Genomic DNA, 17,648 nt, shown 5'->3' with positions numbered 1-17,648 from the left:
TACTTAAAGAGAACCAGAAAAGAGCGTGAAAGGTACTGTGCTTTGGGAACTACTTTTGGCCTTGGCTTGATGGAGAAGCTCCAGCCATCCTGATTTCTGAATGGGTTTCCTCCATATTGTTGGTGTTATCTGCTCACCTCACAGCTTCATGAAGAATGCCTCAGAAGCCAAGCATTTCCTGGGCAAAGGTTCACAGTTGGCATTGCTGCACAGGGCTGGTGGATAAAAAACGACGGTTCTGTTAGCTTCCAGTATTGCCAGGATGGAGCACTCAAGCTACCACATGAGAAATAATCTCTCTGTTCTCAGAAAGAAAATTAGATTCACTGGCCTATGTATGTTAATGGATGCCTCAGAGTAAATTTAGTAAGCCTCTTATTTCTCCTTGTATAATATTTCATCCCTGTAAACATAATTCTACACACCGTGCCAATAATCTCTTTGCCAGTTGGCTTCCTTAAAATTCTGATTCACTGTTTACTTATTCTTGGGTGAAGCAGCATGTCAGGACAGGAAGTGACTGGCTGTTATTTACTGGCTCCCTCTGAAAGTTCTTAATACAAATGGCAGCCTGTCTCCTGCAGTGGGAATGGAGGATGTAACAAGTTACCGTCACATCTGTCTTAAGAACAAGATCAGGAGCCAGGCTCACATAAGCAATGCTGGGGCCAGCTCAAGACCTCCTAATAAAAGTGGTTTTGAGTATTATCTTATGCATCGCTGATACTCCTCTTATAGCTCTCAAACCACATGATTCTACATAGATCAGCATGCAGCTGCCTTCTTCAGTTTGAGCTCAGTGGCCACGGCCCAGCATACCTAACAAATCACCTAAAACTCTGGGATTAAGACCATGGTCAACAACTCCACTCCTCAGGCACAAAAGAACTTTCTGCCATAAGGGCAGACATAGCTCCTGAGTCTGTCTATGTGGGTAACTGTTTCCACTACTGGTTAGTTGTGTGCTGCTTACCAACTATGAGCCAAATTCTTCAGCTAAGAACCATATCCTATCCTGTGCTGCTCAGATGCATAGTGGGCAGAAGGCATAGACAGCTTCCTCCACCCCATACACTGTCGTGCACTGGCAGCATAACATTTAATCTGAGCACTGGAGAGACATGTACTAGCAAAAACATCAGTTGGTGCAACCTGGTCCCAGGAGGAAATAATCTATTGGTTAGGAGGCCCCCAATTTTCAGCCCTGGAAACTGAACTCCTCTGTTTAATATCAAAATAAAGTCATTTCCAAATACTGCCCTGGAAAGAGCACTCTGGATTAAAGGGCTCTGTCGCTATACCTCTCTGCTAAAACTGTTAAAGACACCAATTAGTTCCAAATCATGGTGATTTTTGCAATATAGATACTTGTCTGCTAAGAACTCGCTCAGCATGAAATTCATCCTCGTACAAAGCTCATGCACTGCTTAGGTCCCTAATTTACACTTTCAGGATTTAAGAGGTACCTAGGCTTATTGCCAGCCTCTGCTCAGGGATGAATTTCTCACTCAAAAGAACACCATGTGAAACCTGTGTTGCCTCTTACTTCCGTTCTGTGTAAACCCTTCTAGGCTTTTGATCAGGTGTAATGAACTCTTGATGCTAATCAGAAGAGGTGAGCCCCCTTATCTTTCTTACACTCGCATTATCTATCAATAACTACAGATCACTTTCTCAAGCACCAAAACATGTGCCACTGACTGGTACATGAAAAGAGCATTGGCCCTAATAGCATAGTAGAAGTTCCAATGCCCACCAGAAGGCCCAAATGGCATTTTGCTTTAAAGAAGGCAATTGTAGAGAAAAAGAAGAATCAGTTTTATTGCTCCTAGGTTCTGGATCTCAACAAACAAACTTTTCAGCTGTAATACTGGTTTGCCTTGGGAGATTTCTTTTTAGATGGGCATTTTGCCATTCTCTGACAGTTGACAATGATGTGACATTTACAGTAGCCAAGTGCATCTGCTGCAATGCCATCAGTCTGCAGTAGGTGACAAGGAAACTGGAAGTTTGCTTTGGAAACTAGAACCTCTCATGACTACTGAATGGTAAAATAACCTGACACTTAAGCAATGGAGGATCAGCAGGTCAGGCGTAGTAACAGAATTCACAAATGGATGCTACCTTTTATAGGCATTAGATGGCTACATCCAGGAACTATGTTATAATGCTGAAGGCATGGCTTCCATATCTCCATGGGTAGGAATTACTTATAGTAACAAAATGTACACCATTCCCATAGGTTTGACATCCCTAAGTCTTTGGCAAGCTCAGGACCCAGCATCTGTAATTAAAAGTGTTAAGGGAAGAGTGCCCCATGGATAACAACAATATTTATATCATAGTGGTGGCTAGAGGCTCCGACTCAGAAAAAGGCCTCCATGAGAGGCACTGTAGCCTAGTGGATTGGGCATTGGACTGGGACTCAGGGATCCCAGATTCTGCCATTAGTCTGCCAGGCAAGTTACAGCACCACCACATGCCTCAGTTTCCTCTATCTGAGGAATGGGGATAATGATACTGGCCTCCTTTGTAAGGTGCTATGAGATCTGAAGATGAAAAGGGCTATGTAACAACATTGTTATGGGTGCTGCACTAAGTCGACAACACAGAGGTTTTCCCTAAGTGCCAAAGCAGGTCAGTGACAGAACTGGAAATGGAGCCCAACTCTCCTGACTCCCAGCCTCATGATCTTTCTCCTAGGCCACACAGCCTCCCAAGCTGTAGAAATCTTCCGTTTATAGCATGTTACTACAGCTGTTCTTGGGCAGGCTTGTAAGCAAGCAAAGCTCAGCAAATGTTACTGTCTTCTCAAAAATATTCAAAAGGTAGAGCTGACAAAATGTGCAGGACTGACTAGAGGAGGTTTAAAGTCCTCAGAAACCCACAGAACAGACACAACAAAGGCAGCAGTAGTGCCACCTTTCCCACACACTGACCATAGGTCTTACACTCCTGCCAAGTTTGATTTCCATGCTCCTTCAGTCCTTGCCCTCTCCTGAGATTGCCCAACAAGGCTGCAAAATAATTCCACTTGCGGGTCACTGCTTTGACACCCCTTCTCCAATCCCAGCTTTTTTTTGTCTGGGATTTCTAGCCGGAAATGGGGCTAACATTGTGTGTGTGTGTGCGCGCGCGAGTACAAGTGCAATGCCTCTAGTCCTATTTAGAAATTTTCTCTTTCTCCTAGGGCTCCTGGATTGCTTCCTTCTGAGCCATTCACAATGGTGGCAGTGAAAATGCTAAAGGAAGAAGCTTCGGCAGACATGCAGGCTGATTTCCAGAGGGAGGCGGCTCTCATGGCGGAATTTGATAACCCAAATATCGTCAAACTGTTAGGTACAAAAACAAAATGATAAGCTCTTGGGATATGATTTTTTCCAAGAATCCATTTGTCATCATTTTGGGTCTAAATTTTCAAAAATGTAATGCACTAAAGGTTGCAGACACAGGATTTGCAGTCATATGGAGATTGTAAATTAAGCAGTGGGCAACGAAAGTTTGCTTTTGGCGAAGCCCTAGATTTTTTTTTTTTTGGTACATGCCATTGCATGTTTTTTGCATTCTCTATTGGCACACGTGTGAATATTTAGCTCTAATGCCATTTTCGTTACACTGAGGCAGACTAGTTATATGGCCATCTAAATAAGATCCAACTCCTGCAGTGGGGTTCAAGCATCATCACTTACGTTAGTCTCTGTATCTCTTTGCTAAGACTCTTAACACAGACACCAGTTAGTTCCAAATTATGGTGATTTTTGCAATATGGATGTGATGCTAAGAACTGGACTCAAACCACTGAGTCAATTCACTCAGGGTGAAACTCACTGTTGGGCACAGGGCGACTTCAAGGCAGTACATACACATTTTTCTGCCTGCAGTTGAAAGATATGGGTGAAAATCTGATTGCTTACACCTTGGCTGTATGTACAAATGAACTGGCTAGAGATGCATTACTCAGAATTGCTATTCATTTTGTGGGTGCAAAACGGTGGGTGCAAATTTTGAGTGCACAGATTGTCTGTTACTCATATGGCTCCCATGATTGTGTTGCCTGAATAGCTCATGGAGTCTTTAAAAATAGAAACAAGAATAGTGTCTCTCTCCTCCTCCCCCTTGGCGGACGGTCTGAAAATAGCTTGATAAATGTAGTAGGTTTCTTAGAGGGAACCACCTCCATGGTGGGCTAATGGGGGCTCCCGTGTCATTCTTCCATGAAGAAATCTGACCACAAGAATTTTATCCCTGCAAACATCATCTTTCAGCAGTGGTAGAGGTCATTAACCAATGCCATCAGATGGTTCTTCTGTAAACTCCCTGTAGGTAGATTTGGCCTTTGTCATCTAGTAATCAAATCTCCATTCATATCAATAGGAACATTTTCAGGGAAAGTTATCCATAGTGCAGGAATTCTGTAGGCAATCTGGTTTCATGAAAGCTGACCTGGCATATGTACTTGAGCAACAGAAAAGAGAAACAGGAAGTGCCCTAAATTAGAATCAACTTTTTGTTTATTGTTAACACATTGGATAAATTTGGAAAGGCCAAAGATACAAGAATTAACCGGTTTTATATTGCAAGGGTGTGAGGAAATGAACACTATTTGACCTATAAACCTTTCACATTGCTTGTTCTCGCTAGAACCAGATGTTATCACATTGGGAAATGTCTGTTCTTTCTCTGAGAGACAAGTGTTAGGTCATTGGCAAGAATTTCATATTTCACAATAAGGCATATCATTGACTGTGCTGAATGGCAGTCATAGGAAAACACATTGTGTATGATCTGAACGCTGGCTGGTTGCACTGATTTTCAGTGGCTGGCAAGCAGTAGAATACTGGTAATGGTCTTGTCTTTTTGGCCAGCTCTAAAATTGGTTTAATATTGCTATTTATTTAGTAAAGTGGTGTGAATAATTTGGAAATCTATTAATTGAATAATTTGTTCATTCATTGAATGTTGGAAAAAAACCAAAAACACAGAATAAAGAATCTAGAGACAGATCTTCCAAAATGTCCAGCATCCGGTAGTTCCCATTGAGAATAATAGCTGTTTAGGAAACCTTGCGCTCCATAAATAATAATTCACTTTCAAATTCAAAGGAATATTTGCTGCTCATTTCTTGCAGCTGACACCTAGCTCTTCTCATAATCACAATGCTTTTTTCTTTAAGACACAAAAGATACCCAGTACATTTTGGTAGTATACTTGTCTCCATTTCACTCGGCTGGTTATGAATTTGTTTGAAAGAATAGTTATAACTTCCAAGGGAAAAGACAAAATTAAGATATTAAATGTTTCACAGATATTTGTCTTAACGCGGGAAACTTGCTTTTATTCCAGGATACACATCATAAGATATTTGGGGAAACAGTGGAAATTGGTTGCGTGTACCTGAGTTGGGCAAAAATATAGTCTTTTATAAAGAAATGTCAAGGAAAACTTAGAATTTTCGGAAGGAGCACAGAAGCTTGGTTTAGGAGACTTCCACTATATTAGATTGTAAGCTTTTGGGGTGGGGGAGGACTGTGTTTATTTTTGCCTTTGTACAGTGCCTATAGCACAATGGGGTCCATGGTGAAACTCCTATTAACATGACTTTGACCAAGATTTGGTTCTTAATCAAATGAAGGCATCCAATTTTTTTGTATCAGAGTAAATCAGTCAAGCACACTACATTTTCCCCCCTCCCCTTGGAGTCCAACGTTAGAAGATTGATTAACAAAGGCACGAAGAAAGTCAAAGCCAGGGGGATTTGAGGGCCTAATTTGTATCTGTGCTTTTTAGACATTTCCCTCTTCAGTTTTATTTCTGTTTGGTCATACCAAAAAAAAGGGACAAGACTGACTTGGTGCATTTTCTTGCTTGCAGGGGTGTGTGCTGTTGGGAAACCCATGTGTCTGCTGTTTGAATACATGGCTTACGGGGATCTCAATGAGTACCTACGCACTCGCTCGCCACACAACCTCTGCAGCCTGAGCCACGGTAACCTTGACGCCAGGATCAGGCTCTCCAATCCCAACCCCCTCGCTCTGTGCTGCACCGATCAGCTTGGTATCGCCAAGCAGGTGGCTGCGGGCATGGCGTACCTCTCAGAGCGCAAGTTTGTGCATCGGGATTTGGCCACCAGGAATTGTTTGGTGGGCGAGAATAGGGTGGTAAAAATCGCCGACTTTGGCCTCTCGAGGAATATCTATTCAGCAGACTATTACAAAGCCAATGAAAACGATGCCATTCCCATACGCTGGATGCCCCCCGAATCCATATTCTACAACCGCTACACCACCGAGTCCGATGTGTGGGCCTACGGTGTGGTCCTGTGGGAGATCTTCTCCTATGGCATGCAACCCTATTATGGGATGGCTCACGAGGAGGTGATTTACTACGTGAGAGATGGCAACGTCCTCTCCTGCCCCGACGACTGCCCTTTGGAGCTCTACAACCTGATGCGCCTTTGCTGGAGCAAGCTGCCTTCTGACAGGCCCAGTTTCGCCAGCATCCATCGCATCCTGGAGCGTATATACGAGAGGGCAGTGGCTGCTATCCATGTCTGAGGCGCGTACTGCAGCATGACATTTCATCCTCATCCCATGCCGCTGGCCCACTCCTCAGTCACAACTCCCAAGCTGAACCCAAGGGGAGTTTTCTGAGTGAGGGCTGCAGGGTCGAGACCAGTATGTTTAATCTGCTAAACCAAAAAGGTAAAGGGGAGCGACTGTATGGGCCAGATGGGACTTTGGGAGTGGTGGCTACATTAGAGGACGACAGTTTTGCTGAGAGCAGAAGCATCTTGTTCATCAATCAAGGGGGAAGTTCTCATTTTGTCTTTAAAAACAGGATTTAGCTTCTGAACTTAGTGAACTAATTTGCAGTAGAGTCGAGGCCTAGACTCCTCGAAAACCAGTGAGTCCAGTCCTTATTACTACAAATTAGTTCAATAGTTACCGTTTATGATTTCTAAGGGCTAGTCTACACTTACCAGCCGGGTCGACGCGGTGAGTTCGACTTCTCGGAGTTCGAACTATCGCGTCTAATCTGGACGCGATAGTTCAAACTCCGGAAGCGCCGCGGTCGACTCCGGTACTCCACCACTGCAAACGGCGGTGGCGGAGTCGACCTTGGAGCCGCGGACTTCGATTCCGCGGCGTCTGGACGGGTGAGTAGTTCAAACTAGGGTACTTCGAATTCAGCTACGCTATTCACGTAGCTGAATTTGCGTACCCTAGTTCGACCCCGCTTCTTAGTGTGGACCAGCCCTTAGGAACAAAACAAAAACACTCCCCTCAAAGCAAAACTTTCTGTTGACTTTAATTTCCCTGCCTTCCCATTCTCTCGTGTTTAGCTTTTCCCTCTTTTCCTCATCCCTTTCTGCTTTCAAATCTCATTTTTTTTAAATTTTTTCTTTTTGGTTTCCTTTAAATTTTTTTGTACATATTCACCTCCTTTAAAAAAAAAACCATATTCTTTATCCCATTTGTTTTTTCTCTTTAATTTCCTTCTTCCCTCTCGCACACTCTAGGATTTGCCACACAAGATCAGACCATTAGCCTGTCGCATCCTGCACCGAGCAATGGCCAATGCATGATGCTACAGAGGAAGGGAAACTCCCATAATGGGCACTGACAGCTGCCACTGAAGTCAATGAAAGTTTGCCTGAGTAAAGCTGACCATAAAAAGTGAGGGCCAAATTGGGCCTGCTGCTCGATAGGTGTGTGGGGATGAGAGAGGCAGGGTGAGGAAGGGTATAAATCTCTGCCCCTGCACAGCACAACACCACTGCAGTTCCTGGAGCACAGGGACTGCTTCCCCCGCTGTACCTCCTAGATAAGAACCCCCTCTAGACGAGGTAGGGTCCCTTCCCTACCACTATACACTGGCTGTGGGAGCAGGCCAGACACACAGGAGAGAGAAGGCTGCCTCCTCTGAAGGGATCCAACAGTGGGAGCACTCCTCCTGCATGTGGGTTGCCTTGGGAGGAGTGCTGTGTCTCCAAGGTGGAGTTCCTCTTTGTGCTCCAGATAGGGTAAAATGGGTCCATGTAGCCTCCAACAAAGGACTCACAAAGGACTCACAGGCTCAAGTGAGCCCTCAGTAAGGATGTTGGCCCTTCAAAATTTTGCCTAACATAAAATTTATCCAATGAACCACCCTTGAACGGAGGAACAAAATGAACACTTGAGCAGGCTGGGCTATCTCAGCAAAGGAAAGAGTTTAAAAATGAACTTGCAAGTTGTTTCATCATATTGTCTGCCAAGGGCAATTTGAATGATGGCTCCAACAGAACAATAGTTAGACTCAGGAGTGGAGGATGGAAATTTTCTATTCACTCTTTGTCCCAGTGGGCCCTGTTAAGCCCTTATGAAATACTCTGTTTATCTGAGAAGTCACAAGAAATTGAATACTTTTTTAAAAACCCTGCTCCGTTACTTTCACAACACGTCAGTTTTGTTATGTGCACAAGTAATGCTGAAATATTATTCTGATGATGTTACAATCTTTGTCAATGCATACTGAATGGTTGTATAATTTGTGTTAACCTTTGAGTTATAAACTCATCCTGAGTCACACTTTTATACACCTCAATAGGAGCTCATGAGTTCTACATGCAGAAAAAGGGCAGGATTAGGTTCTAAACCTGTTCCCAGTAAGATATTTCCTAGTTTTACACTCCGAATAAAAACTGTACTTATACACTAGCGGTGCTCACCATACGTTTTTAAATGCCGTGGATTAAAAATGATGGTGTTCAAATCTAATCTCCAAGAACAGGGGATGCGGAGGGGAGAGAAGGATTTTTACAAGCACTCAGATTTTTGCCTGATTCTGCTCCTGTTAATGTCAGTGGTGCAATTCTCAGATCACAATGACAGCAGTTAGGCAAATGCTGAGCGCTTGTGGAAAAAAAGTAACACCCCAGATTCATAGGCCTTATGCCTAGAGGTGAATTTCACTTTTAGTGGAAGCAGCTATAGAGCAAGAGTGTCGTCCTGTGGAAAGGGATAAATTCAATTTTAAATTATGGTTCAAGGGCTGGGGTGTAAGTTTAGGCCTAAATACTCCCCTCAATCCGCAGCACAACTCCCACCGACTTCTTAGATTGCACCAAGGCCAAGGGTAATATGTGGCAATATAGTAACTAAATTCTTACTTATTATCATTCATTACTGGTTCAGAGTCTTCTCGTCACATCCAATATCACTCTGTAAGAAAATACCCTCTCCTTTAGCAATGCCACTGTTTCCTCTTGTTTTCTCATCCCCACGTGTTTTCTCTCCCTCTTCCCAGTCTGTGTCGTCTCTATTTTTCCTTCTCTGCTGCAGATCCCAGTTCCCATACGTAGGCTTCACTCCCAACCCTTTTTATGTTCCTTGTACTAAAATTATCAGCAAGGAAATAGTTGGTGCTGATATGCAGAGTGTCACTAGGAGACAACAGATGAATTGGGGTGCCAGGGAGTTCATACCTTTGGCAGCTATTGTTTCAGGCTGTCTGCACACTCAGGAAGACAACACTGCATCAGTTTTTTGTGGTTCAGATCCAGCCTGCAGACATCTCTGACCTAGGCTAGAGAGTTTACAGCAGCGGAGCTGCACCGATGCGGAGCTGCCTGTAAGCTCTCCAACGTAACCGCCCTAAGTCAGCGGGAGAGCTGTCTCCCGTCAGCTTAACGACTCCAGCCCCACGAGCAGTGGTAGCTATGTTGGCAGGAGAAGCTCTCCCACAGACATAAGTGCCAGTGTGGACAGCGTTTAGTCAGGGTAACTTACACCGCTCATGGGGGTGGCTTTTTCACACCCCTGAGCGACATAAATGGTAGCACAGCAAGTGCTACCATAGACATAGCCCTAAAGTTTCTTCTCTGGTAAAGCTACTCAGGATCCCTGCAGGTGTTGTTTTTTCTGAGGAAAATTTTAATATTTTCTGAACCAATTTTTAATCTCTTGGTTCCCGGAGAAGAGAGAGAGGGAAAATTATCCAGCTTAGACTCTGGGATCCCATAGTTATATCTAATATGTGACACATTGTTCATCCCAGCAAAATGGATGCTCTAGAGTAGTAATTAATGGGCCAGCGTGACTTCTGTGTTTTGTCAAGCTGTTTGCTTTCGTCTAGGAGTCACCACAGAAGTTAGGCCATTTAGGGGTCTCAAAAGTGGGATTTATTAGTTGGAAAATAACCAGAAATAAAGCCAGCCATAAGGAAAGCAATGCTGAAAAGCAATGCAGTGCCCTAAGTTTTTATAAACTGCAGTTTCAGCTCTGCTCCATGATGTAGTCACATGTTTTTTTACATAACCATCACTCAGAACATTTTGGTGACAGCCACAAGAGCGTGGCTTAGTGTTTATAAACCACTAGGGCCACCCAGAGGATTCAGGGGGCCTGGGGCAAAGCAATTTCAGGGGCCCCTTCCATAAAAAGTTGCAATACTATAGAATACTATATTCTTGTGGGGGCCCCTGCAGGACCCGGGGCAAATCCCTCCCCTCCCGCCCCGGGCGGCCCTGTAAACCACTGCTGCTTATTTCACCCAACCCAGGAGCTCGCCATTACCAGAAACAGTGCAAAGAAATAAGCTGCTTCCTCTGGCCATAGTAGGGAGCTGCAGTCCCTGCTATGGGATGTAGTGATAAGAGCGCGAGGGCACATGTAAATTGTACAGTTACCAACACTGCAGTGTGTAGGCCCAGTAGTCTCCCAGCCACTCTGTTGACTGAGAACTGCTTAAATAGGACAGGACTCTGATATAATATCAAGAACCACTGCTCCAGTAGAAGAATGATCTCTGCTACTTACATGGACTTCATTACCACAGTATTTGAGGCTAGAGAAGTGCTATACTCCTATTTTACAGTAGAGTAACTGAGGCACAGACTCCACAGAGAGACTAAATGACTTGTTCCAAGTGACACAGGATGTCTGCTGCAGAGCAGGGACTAGTGCTGAGGTCTGCTGAGTCCCAGGCTGGTACACCCCCCCGCTGGCCTATCCTTCCTGCTCTAAAAAGGAAGGACAGTCTTGTGATGAAGGCACTCAGGTAATCTAATTTCAGACCCCGGCTCTGTCATACACTTCCTGCATGACAGTCAGTATCCTCTCTTCTAAGTAAACACTTCTGTGACACAAACACCTCTATCTATCCCAGGTACCACTCCTCCCTAAAGGTAGCAAGAATGGATTTAGAAGTACAGAGCGGCTGTACTCTAAACAAATAAATACATTTAAAGCTTGAGAGATTGAACCTGCATTTTCTCTTTCTATGATTCCAGTGCTGGCTTCAGCTAATCACCCCTCCTCCTTTCCCTTCACCTGGCGTAGGAAGTCCTGAAACCCTGACTGCTGTCTCCATGCTGCTTTAATGATGTTTGCAGCCCGCCCAGTTAAAAGCTCATAATCTCACATGCTATAATCTTTCCTCACCCAGCACCTGAAAAAGCGGATTTTCACTGGAATAATACCCCTTTTTGTTGCACTTTCCTGACCAAGTCCTTCATTCAGTGACACCGTTTCAGCCCCATTAAGGTCAATAGGGATGTACCGGTGCAAACGAGGAGAATTTGGTTGTCCTTGTCCAGCATTCCAGCCTTTGCAATATAAGAGTAAACCTGAAATCTATGGTAGTTAGCCATTGTTCTTTTAAATGCAACAAAGAACGTTTCCACCCTTTTGCTAGGAAAAGATCTTTTTCCCCCCCCTCCCATGCAAAAACTTCCCATGATATGGGTAGAACTCACCCTTATGTAGAGGACCACCAGCACATTAGGGAACCATTGAAATGATTCCCTATTTTGGGGGTGTAAGAAGTGCACAGACCTAGTGCTGGTGCTGTGCACATGGGTGAATTTTATCCTGAGGATTCCCGCCTGCTGTATATTTTTCAGCTTGCTGTACAGAAATTGCATTATTTCCATTTTTTCCCTTTGTTTGAGATTTCAGCTTTGTTACTGTATGTTTGCTACTAAGAGGGATATACAGTGTTCTGTTAACAACTTACTTATTAAACGCCAATTGTTTTTAATGTTGGTTGAAGGGGGAGTGGTCTCTGATTAAAACAAATTGAAGGCAATTTTTTTTGTTTTGTTTTGCTGTCTCTTGTTCAGATTTAAGTGTTCATGAAGAGGATAGTACAATTTCAAAGTAGATGTGATTTCACATCATGTTTGACAAAAACATTCATAGCATATATGAAGCTTTACCACTGAGGACATATAGTGTGAAGTGACAAACCAGAAAATCCAAGGGTTACAGAAATCCACCTATTCATATTTTTATAGATTAAAAAAAATTAAAATACGTTTTGCATGCTTGGTTCGTTCTTTTTAATGGTCTTTTGTCAGCAATATGATGCAATCTTGGCCAAGAAGAAGTGCCTCAAACATATCATGGACTAAACCTGATTCGTTAATCTAAATCCGATTCTTTCTAATAGGCTATCTACACATGTTCTGGTTTTATAATCTCCTGTAATTATCTGATGTGCATTTCATGAATGATGCTTCTGAATGACATCCCAAGCAGCTATGTATATTTCACAGCAAATTTTGCACACTGGCACAGCCTGTGTAATTCTGGTGTGTAGCATTTTATAAAATAAAGCTATATCACGGGGAAAAAAAGCAAGTGGGGTACTCTTTTTATCCACCCCACCTCCTAAATTCATGGCTTTGGAGTTTTGATACTGGGTAAGTTATTGAAACAGGATCTATTTAATGTCAGAACAGAGGGTTTATTACAGTTTTATTTTCATTATATTAAACTATAGTTCAATGTTAATGGAGGGCACTAATGATGGAGTTAACGACCTGTATCCAGAGCACATAGGTACTACTTGAAATAAAGGTAGGGGGAGGGAATAGCTCAAAGGTTTGAACATTGGCCTGCTAAACCCATGGTTGTGAGTTCAATCCTTCCAGGGGCCATTTAGGGAACTGGGGTAAAAAATCTGTGTGGGGATTGGTCCTGCTTTGAGCAGGGGGTTGGACTAGTCCCTTCCAACCCTGATATTCTATGCTAAAGGTCACACTTCATATTGAGGGTACATTTTTGTTTCTAATACCTTATTTTGTAACCCTTTCCCAAATGTAGGACTAAGTAAGCAAACATTGTATCAGCCTCCAACAGCCAGAATAAATTCTAAAAACCACCAGAGAGCCATTTATTTAAAAAAAAATTTACAAACATTTGAAAACCATATGTCTTTTTACTGATGTGTTGTAAATCAAATACTGTTTATAGACCAATAAATTTATCCTGCAGCATGAGTGCAAGCACTGAATGTGTGTAAGTGAGCGTGCATGCAACTCTGTATGTTTATCTGCCGTCCCCCAGGACTCATGTAAATGTGATGCGATAGCGCATGAATTTATCTAGGGGAGAAAAAACTTTTACGTAAACAAACAACTCCATGGAAAAGTGGGACTGCATTGAACTGAGAATCGCTGGATGAATGAAAAAGGGTTATTCACTCTCTGGGATAGTGAGCTCACTCAGGGCTAAATTTATCTTCTTATGTAAAGGCATATTAACTTCACAGCAATGATACTAGAGAACAGGCAGGCTTTAGTTACAGCAAGGACTGGGGAGCTTCTAGGGTCCTGCTGAAAAGCAAGAGGATGACAGTATCCCTGTGAGAAAGGAACATCAGGGAACTGGAAGTTCTGCACGTGAGGTACATGACATTTTCTTCATGGATGAAATGCCAAACATACTCACCCCCGGCCTAAAAGCAGCCAGAACTCTAAGTTTATTTGGATTCTAGTAACTTCTGCTTATAGTTCCTCATTGTTTGTTATTGTTCTGATGAATTATTTGTATTGCGGTTGAGCCGAGAGACCCCAGTCTCATTGTGCAAGGTCAGTATGCACACACAACAAATAGATAGTCCCTCCCCCGAATGAGTTTACATTCTAAATGACAGGTTTCTGCTCAGTTCTTATTCAGTTATGGGATGTGAAGCAGGAATTCTCATCTCACTGTGGTGTCGGACTATGCATCTCGCATAACAGAGTTACAGCTCTCAGTGGGTTTGCATGGCTCCTCCTCATTTGGAAAAGACTCCTGGCTAGAACGTACAAAATGTTCGGAACAAAACCTGAAATCACACCAAGTCGCCTGCTTGTGGGTGTCATTACTAGCTCAGAGCAGGTTCATGAAAAGGTTTGTGGGAGCCTTTCAGCTGAACCTAGGCGCCACTTCAAGTGAAACTGGGCTGATTTGCAAATCAATGAGCAAACACCTAGAAGATAAAGGGATAAGTAACAATCAGTATGGATTTGTCAAGAACAAAATCATATCAAACCAACCTAATAGTATCAGAGGGGTAGCCATGTTAGTCTGGATCTGTAAAAGCAGCAAAGAGTCTTGTGGCACCTTATAGACTAACAGATGTTTTGGAGCATGAGCTTTCGTGGATGAATACCCACTTCGTCGGATGCATGTCATCTGACAAAGTGGGTATTCACCCACGAAAGCTCATGCTCCAAAACGTCTGTCAACCTAATAGCTTTCTTTGACAGGGTAACAAGCCTTGTGGATGGGGGCGGGGAAGCGGTAGATGTGGTATATCTTGACTTTAATAAGGCTTTTGATACTATCTTGCATGACCTTCTCATAAACAAACTAGGGAAATACAACCTAGATGGAGCTACTATAAAGTGGGTACATAACTGGTTGGAAAATCGTTCCCAGAGTAGTAGTTATCAGTGGTTCACAATCATGCTGGAAGAGCATAATGAGTGGGGTCCTCCTGCAGGGATCAGTTCTGGCTCTGGTTCTGTTCAATACCTTCATCTGTGATTTAGATAATGGCATAGAGTACACACTTAAAGTTTGCAGATGATACCAAGCTGGGAGGGGTTGCAAGTGCTTTGGAGGATAGGATTAAAGTTCAAAATGATCTGGACAAACTGGAGAAATGGGCTGAAGTAAATAGGATGAAATTCAATAAGGACAAATGCAAAGTATTTCACTTAGGAGGGAACAATCAGTTGCACACATACAAAATGGAAAATGACTGCCTAGGAAGCAGTACTATGGAAAAGGATCACAGTGGATCACAAGCTAAATATGAAGCAGCAAAGAATCCTGTGGCACCTTATAGACTAACAGACGTTTTGCAGCATGAGCTTTCGTGGGTGAATACCCACTTCGTTGGATGCAAGTAGTGGAAATTTCCAGGGGCAGGTATACGAGTTCCAGGGGCAAGCTAAATATGAGTCAACAGTGTAACACTGTTGCCAAAAAAAAAAAAAGGGACAACATTATTCTGGGATGTATTAGCAGGAGTATTGTAAGCAAGACACGAGAAGTAATTCTTCCACTCTACTTCGTGCTGATTAGGCCTCAGCTGGAGTGTTGTGTCCAGTTCTGGGTGCCACATTTCAGGAAAGATGTGGACAAATTGGAGAAAGTCCAGAGAACAACAACAAAAATGATTAAAGGTCTAGAAAACATGACCTAAGAGGGAAGATTGAAAAAATTGGGTTTGTTTAGTCTGGAGAAGAGAAGACGGAGAAGGGATATAACAGTTTTCAAGTACATAAAAGGTTGTTACAAGGAGGAAGGAGAAAATTTGTTTTTCTTAATCTCAGAGGATAGTACAAGAAGCAACAGGCTTAAATTGCAGCAAGGCAGTTCAGGATGGACATTAGGAAAAACTTCCTAACTGTCAGGGTGGTTAAGCACTGGAATAAATTGCCTAGGGAGGTTGTGGAATCTCCATCATTGGAGAGACTTTTAAGAGCAGGTTGGACAAACACCTGTCAGGGATGGTCTAGATAATACTTAGTCCTGCCCTGAGAGCAGGGGCCTGGACTAGATAACCTCTCAAGGTCTCTTCCAGTTCTCTGATTCATGGATTTGCCACAGTAACACACCAGGCAACAAACAGTCTTGGATAGGCAGGGAACAGATTAGATCAGTGTTCCCCAAGTGGTGGGTTGGGACCCACCAGTGTATTGCAGAAAGGGCCCAGATGTGTCCCCATGTCCCCGATGGATTAAACCATCAGTGGGCTCTGGCCTAGGCAGACATGCACTCCTGGCCTGGTGCAGAGGGAGGGATTTTAAGAGAGCAAGCCTACCCCATCATCACCCTGCAGCCACAGCTCCTGTCCTGCGGGGCTTGGCCTGGGCTCCTCACTCTGGGCATCGTGACATGGTGTAATGCCACTCACTCCAATTGGGCCCATCATGACAGAGGAGTGGCTGGGCCAAACCTGAGCAGGGCTGCGACCCTGTGTGCCAGGTCACAAAGCCCAGAGTCGGGAGTCATCACTGTGGGGTGAGTGTGGGGTGGACTCACTTTGCAACATCTCCCCTCCCCTCTGCACTGGTCTGGAATCAGGGCTGAGGTGCTGGGGCTTAGAGTACAATTTATGAAATGGTGGGTGGCAAAAAAAGGCAACAAAATGCAGTTGGTGGATTGCCGTAGCGAGCAGTTTGGGAACCACTGGACTAGATGACCTAATATCCATAGGTTTTCCTGGTGAAATGCTGGCCCCAGTGAAGTCAATGGCAAATTTCTAATGATTAGGTGTCTCAGGTGTCTCAGGTAAAATCTGCTGTTTAATGTGTGGTCACTAGGTGGCACCATTCTAGATACAACAGTAACTTTTCTTCCCATTTATTTTCACAGTATAAAGCCCCCTATGCGTACATGGCACTCTCAAACTGGTAAATTGTGCTAAACAACCAACAGGATCCCTGTCCATTTTGCAAGCCTGCTGCTGGAAACTCTCCCCAAGTCTGCAGGGCAACAGCGTTTTGGATTTGATCACAAGCGTTTTTTTCCCCCTCCGTGACTTGCATGACATAAATCACGTCAACAAAAAGAGCACGCTCTTTATTCTGAAACGCACATTGACTCACATGACTTTGCACAAATATTTTTTTTGGACTGCCACCAAACAATTAAGTAGTTGCTACTAAACAATTTGTCTTTTTATGACTTCCTAGACTTTAAATGAGCACAAAAGCTTTATCTGTTTGACAGGTTTAAAAATATTTTTTGATAACACATTAGGGATAAGATAACTATATGTTGACTATGAGAAAAATTTACACATAGTTCATTCTCAGGTAGGTTAATGTAGTTCTCTAGACCTGAGTCACCACAACATTACTCTGATTTTACTCAACTGACTTTGGGGAATAGGTCCTCAGATGTTCACTGGCTTGTGCTATTGGGAGACACATACAGGGAAGGTGCTATTTAAATCCAAGTTGGCCTAACGTACAAAATTTGGATCTGGATCAGAACTCCCCCATTGTTGGATTATTCGAATAACCTTTGTCTACTATGGAAGGTTATGGTATTCTATTAACATTACAGTGAATACAGACATACATTTTGTAAGGTGAGGGAATAAGGAGTCTATTGTGCTGTGTTGGTCTGGAGGGTTAATTGGATGGTTTGGTGAAGGACCTAAATTCAACTGATGGGGCAACTGGTTCTTCTTGTCTGCCTGGTTCTCTGATTTTGCTCCTTTCTTGGATTATGAAAAGATAGAGCTGGGATTTTCCTAGCGGGAAATCAATACTATTGAGTTGGTGTGAACACAGCACCATTCACTAGTGATTCAAAGTTGTTAGCATCTAATGCAGTGGCTCTCAAACTTTTTTACTGGTGACCCCTTTCACATCGCAAGCC

The 17,648-nt window shown here is 43.3% G+C and overlaps 1 protein-coding gene and 1 long non-coding RNA gene across 6 annotated transcripts in view; one reads left to right on the top strand and one right to left on the bottom strand.

The window, feature by feature from the left end:
- MUSK (muscle associated receptor tyrosine kinase) overlaps positions 1–12,230 on the top strand; it is a 93,880-nt gene extending 81,650 nt beyond the window's left edge. For 4 of the 5 annotated variants that reach the window (XM_039544982.1, XM_039544981.1, XM_039544980.1 and 1 more), the window contains 2 exons: positions 3,191–3,339; positions 5,872–6,985. In XM_039544982.1, the coding sequence (XP_039400916.1) occupies positions 3,191–3,339; positions 5,872–6,554 (832 nt within the window). In that variant the 3' untranslated portion in view covers positions 6,555–6,985. Of the gene's footprint in view, positions 1–3,190; positions 3,340–5,871; positions 6,986–12,100 lie in introns of those variants that run through there. The other variant, XR_005600574.1, reaches the window with a different exon arrangement.
- A 1,683-nt stretch (positions 12,231–13,913) lies between these two features.
- LOC120408270 lies at positions 13,914–16,209 on the bottom strand. Its single transcript, XR_005600575.1, has 2 exons — positions 16,081–16,209; positions 13,914–14,235 (listed from the first exon to the last, which is right to left on the bottom strand). It is a non-coding gene; the product is annotated as an uncharacterized LOC120408270 (long non-coding RNA).
- Positions 16,210–17,648: the final 1,439 nt, after the last annotated feature.

This window comes from Mauremys reevesii, linkage group 6 (assembly GCF_016161935.1).
Source record: "Mauremys reevesii isolate NIE-2019 linkage group 6, ASM1616193v1, whole genome shotgun sequence".
In the NCBI taxonomy this organism is placed as follows: Eukaryota; Metazoa; Chordata; order Testudines; family Geoemydidae; genus Mauremys; species Mauremys reevesii.
The sequence above is the reverse complement of the archived record's forward strand: the minus strand, read 5'-3'. Positions and strand labels throughout refer to the sequence as shown.